Source organism: Astyanax mexicanus, chromosome 14, assembly GCF_023375975.1.
Source record: "Astyanax mexicanus isolate ESR-SI-001 chromosome 14, AstMex3_surface, whole genome shotgun sequence".
NCBI lineage: Eukaryota > Metazoa > Chordata > Actinopteri > Characiformes > Acestrorhamphidae > Astyanax > Astyanax mexicanus.
Window position 1 is genome coordinate 34,151,492 of NC_064421.1, and position 5,290 is coordinate 34,156,781.

The 5,290-nt window shown below is 39.6% G+C and overlaps 1 protein-coding gene across 1 annotated transcript; it reads left to right on the forward strand.

Moving 5' to 3' along the window:
* The first annotated feature begins 2,650 nt into the window (after window positions 1-2,650).
* Window positions 2,651-5,043, forward strand: ppp1r3ca (protein phosphatase 1, regulatory subunit 3Ca). Its single transcript, XM_015602685.3, has 2 exons — window positions 2,651-2,810; window positions 3,149-5,043. The coding sequence occupies exons 1-2, from the start codon at window positions 2,797-2,799 to the stop codon at window positions 4,116-4,118; spliced, it is 984 nt and encodes a 327-aa protein (XP_015458171.3). The 5' UTR covers window positions 2,651-2,796; the 3' UTR covers window positions 4,119-5,043.
* Window positions 5,044-5,290: the final 247 nt, after the last annotated feature.

Sequence of the window (5,290 nt, forward strand, 5' to 3'; positions counted from 1 at the left end):
ATAAGTATTATAAACTATATGTCATGATCCATTAACTACTATAAATTATTCTATAAGTACTGTAAACTATATATTATGGTCAATTTACTACTATAACTTATCCTATAAGTATTATAAACTATAAATTATAATCTAAGATAAGATAAGATAAGACTTTATTGAAGTTGACTTGTTACATCAGCAAGACAAAATCAGTGTGCATATTCAGTAACTAAAAAGTATACTTTTATTTAAATAAAAAGTAAAAGGGCAAATTGTGCAGCAGAGAGCAACATAACAATAACTAACATAATTTAAAACACAATCTGAATACTAATATACATAAGAACATCTATTAGCTACTATGAATCATTATATAAGTATTATAAACTATATGTTACGATCCATTAACTACTAAAAATTATTTTATAAGTACTATAAACTATATATTATGATCCATTTACTACTATAAATTATTTTATAAGTACTATGAACTATATATAACGATCCATTAACTACTATAAATTATTTTATAAGTACTATGAACTATATATAACGATCCATTTACTACTATAAATTATCCTATAAGTATTATAAACTATACATTATAATCTATTAGCTATTAATCATTATATTATAAACTATATATTATGCTCCATTAACTACTAAACATTACTTTACAGTTCTAGTAAAGGGTTAAAAAAGTAAAACAGTGTAAGTATGAGGACATGAAAGCCTGTGATAACCTGTGGTGAGTGGCAGGTATGATGATGATGATTGACTTGTTGATGATGATGAAATAGGTTTTTGCATCTGTGAGCTGATGATGTGGTGTCGGCTGATCTGATCAATAAAAGAGAGAGAGAGAGAGAGAGAGAGAGAGAGAGAGAGAGAGTCAGAGAGCGAGAGAGAGGGTCAGAGAAAGAGAGAGAGAGAGAGACTGGGAGAGAGTCACAGAGAGAGAGTGTCAGAGAGAGAGAGAGAGAGAAATAGAGAGAGAAAGTGTGTAAGAGAGAGAGAAAGTGTGAGAGTGTGTGTGTGTGTGAGAGAGAGAGAGAGAGAGAGAGAGAGAGAGAGAGAGAGAGTGGGAGAGAGTGCGGGTGATTGGCTGTGTGTACACATGTCTGCAGGCCTCTGGTATGGATGATAATAACCTCTGGCTCAGGTCTGTCATGCCCTCCAGTCATGATCAGCGTGTGCTCAGCTAAAACTTTGAACCGTATAAGCACTGCACACATCAACACACACAGGCCCATTTGGAGATGGTTCGTGTGTGTGTGCGTGTGTGTGTGTGTGTGTGTTTATTGCTACAGCTCTACACAGGCTAGTAGTAGTGTGTACTGATAGTGGCAGTGTGTGAACTACATGCCCGAGAATGATTAACCATGACCATGGCCTCAATACACAGAACACAGCTACAGATTATAAATAGCTCAGTGTTATTAGTCTCACCTGTGCTGCATTAAATCCAGATCTCTGATCAGTTACTCAGACTAATTACTCAACAATTTTAGCCTGGGCTATGAATATATATATATATATATATATATATATATATATATATATATATTCCTTTTTTGTCATGCTTACATATTTCAGATTACCAAACAAACATTTACATCAGAGAAAGATAACCTAAGTAAATGTAAAAAACTGTTTTGAAAAGATTATTTTATTTATTAAATGGAAAAAAGGCCATCCAAACATATCTTTAAATGTGATTAACTATATTTTTTAAAAGGCTGAGTTAAATTTTTCTAGCCACAACCAGGACTGATTACTGCCAGTCCTGTAGAATCAAGAAATTACTTTAAAAAGCTGTCTGCCAACATGAAGTAGCCAAAGGATCTCAAAAAGTAACACATTATGTCTTGATCTGAAGAAATTCAAGAACAGATGAGAAAACAGTCATTGGCATCTATCTGGAGAAGCATACAAAACCATGGGGTGACTGGCCCTAGAAATTACTTCAAAAGGGCATGGACAACGTATCCAGGAAGTCCCAAAAGATTTCAGAACAACATCTAAAGAACTGCAAGCCACACTCGTCTAAGTTTAAGTATTAATTATTATTATTATTATTATTATTATTATTATTATTATTATTATTATTATTATTATTATTAATCATTCAATTATTAGAAAGGTAACACAAAGACACATTTCACATTTGCCAATAAACAGCTTGATGATATATTGTATATAATATGAAATATTTTGTGGGCTGATTAAAGAAAAGTTGAACTTTTGGGAATAGAAAACAATAAAATAAAAATGAAAAGCATACATTAAAAAGCATACGCAAATTTATACCTGAGGGGAGCTATGATTATTAATCAATCCCAAAAGTCTGACATTAAAATAATAAATAAAAAAAAGATACATAAAGAAATAATCTGCACACACAAACAGAGACACACACACACACACACACAGTGTGAGTTATGATTACACCAGCAGGGGGCGGCACTGACGCTTGCAGCTTACAGCAACTCTTACCGCTGACTTTTTGCGTGAGCTCAACTCCCTCCAGTTTGTTGGCTGGGAAATACTGTCCTCTGATTGGCCGAAGCCGCATTGTGCGCCGCTCTTATTGGCTGGCAGGAGATGGCCTGCAGGAATATGCAAATGAGCTCAGACCTGGCTGTTTTAAAAAGCTCCAGCAGAGCCGGTGAGCAGAAGACCGGGCAGTTTGGACTAAAGCAGGAGAGCTGCTGCCTTACAGCACTGCTGACTACTGACTACTCTACTGAAACTGAGGGAAAACTCCACCCAGACCCTGCCATGCGCAGATCTTCTCTTTTTTAGGGATATTTCATGAGTTCAGCAAGGTAAGAATGACAAGATCAAGGGCTGCAAGTTCTGCTTTAAAGTCACAGGGTTTTTAACGTGTTTAAGCATGTTTTTTTTTTTACTGAAGATGTTCTTGTCAGTTGTTTAAAACATCCAAAAGTAGTTAAAGCAACATGCATTTGCTTTAAATGCAACTTATTTTTAAAAAGGATATATTTATGTCATACTTTATGTACATGTAAAATGGTAAACAGTTTGGTACCTTCTCAAAACTGTAGCCCAAAAAATATACTGATGATACGGTTGATGATGTTACTATCTTTCAGCGAGTTACATTTATGCCCTAAGCCTAAAACATCTTTCTTTGGGTTTGCAGTGTCCTCCACATCTTCAGTCCCACGATGCCAGGTCCAGTCATGCCAGTGGACGTTGCAGTGCAGCTGTACATCGCCCACTCGCCACCCCTTCGCAGCTTCCTCAGTTCCTATGAGGACTGCAGGGCCCGAAACCGGGCCAACAACTGCTTCAAGCCCCTGCGGCCGTGCCTCAGCACCAAGGCCCCTCCGGAGCCACCCTGCCTGGGGTGGCAGTCGTCTAAAAGCAAATCCAAAAAGAAGGTGGTGTTTGCTGACTCCAAGGGCATGTCGCTGACTGCCGTCCGCGTCTACTCTCCGTCCAATGGCAGGAACAGCAATGTCTTGTCCCGGCTGCAGTTCAGCCCAGAGCTGAATGGGCTGGAGAGCGCTACAGCTGCCTTGCGCATCCACACGATCCAGAGCAGGGCCCTGGACTTCCCTCAGCCGGCGGGCGACTACCTAGACTTCCGAAGTCGTCTGACCAAGAACTCTGTGTGCCTGGAGAACTGCACCCTGCAGGGGAGGGTGCTGACTGGCACGGTCAAGGTGCGCAACCTGGCCTTCGAGAAGTCCGTCCACATCCGCATCACCTTCGACTCGTGGAAGAGCTACCGGGACTTTGAGTGCACGTACATGAACAACGTGTACGGCTGCCAAAACACAGACACGTTCTCCTTCACTGCGGAGCTGCCCGCGTACGTGCCACCTCAAAACAAGGTGGAGTTTTGCATCAGTTATACCACGGGTGGGCAGACGTACTGGGACAACAATGATGGCAGAAATTACGGACTTGTGGCGGCGGCGTCGACATGGAAACAGGACGATGAATTGAACTTGCCAGAGCCGCAAAAGAAAACGCAAGCCCCTGTTAAGCAGGGGAAGAAGGGAGAGGTGGAGATCGGTCAGTTAAACAGCTCCAACAGCTGGAAAGGACTTTTCCCCGAGTGGCAGAGCTGGGGCTGCATTGAAACCGGTCCCCCCTACTGGTAGTCTAAAGAACTTCAGTCATCCAGTCATCTCAAATGATGATCTGGATGATGTATAGAACTACTTCTGGGAATCTGTTCTGTTCAGAAGCTGGAGCTGCTGTGCTAGAGATAAGCTACATATATATAAGCTACACTAATTATTGCCTAGTTAAGGATGTTTAAATTTACGATCCTCCTTTTGGTTTAATGTGTTTTTGTAACCCTGTTTCATTCAAGTGGAACACGACATGCATGTTTTATTATAAAACTGATGGACCCGTTTTTTTTTTGGCAACCTGCAATTGTTGTTTCTGGCTAATTGCAAATACTGTTTTTGACTAATTGCAAGTATTGTTTTAAATATAATTGCAAATGTTTTTAACGTTTAGCCACTGATAATACTGTTGTTCTACTACAGTTTGATACTTAATCTACCTTTCCTGCACATCTTTTGTATGCTTTTACACCTTGAAAATGCTGCTGTGAACTTTCGAAGGGCGAAGAACTACAAAACAGATTATCAATCTATGCAATTTGATCAGATGATCAACATTCAAATTCCACATTAAACCTCCGAAGTGCTCACAGGGGAGGAACAGCTGACTACCAATAGGACATTCCTTCATATTGAAGGGTTAAACTATATCTTGGTGATGTTGTTGGACGTTTAGGTGACTTCAAGATTTTGCTGTGAAGCTGCAGGCACTCACTGTGAATGAATTACATGGAAATGTGCCAAATAAAGACGATTGTAGGATCTGCAGCAGTGCAGTGGCTCCTCCACACTGCTAGTACTTTTTTAGGGGGATCTGTGGGGTGGGGGATGTATTGGGATGTTGTTGTGTTGCGTTCAGATAGACAGTGCCTTATTTCTGGTGTGTGGATGGTTATCTGTGTAAATGTGGAAATATGTGGTTGAAATAAATGATCACTATTTAGCCTCTAAACAGTGTGTCTTTTTCTGTATATACATATTTTTCCTTCTAGAAGTCAAGGCTTTACAAAAGTGGTGTATCCATTTAATTCGTCAGTGATACAAATACACATAAAATCCCAACCAGGCAAATGGGGTATTTAAAAATGGGTTATGGTAACACATGAGCAACTACATGAGACACAGCCTACTAGCCACTGCCAAAGATACAATGGCACCTGATGAGCAACATACTAGGAACCACCTGAAATACCACAGCA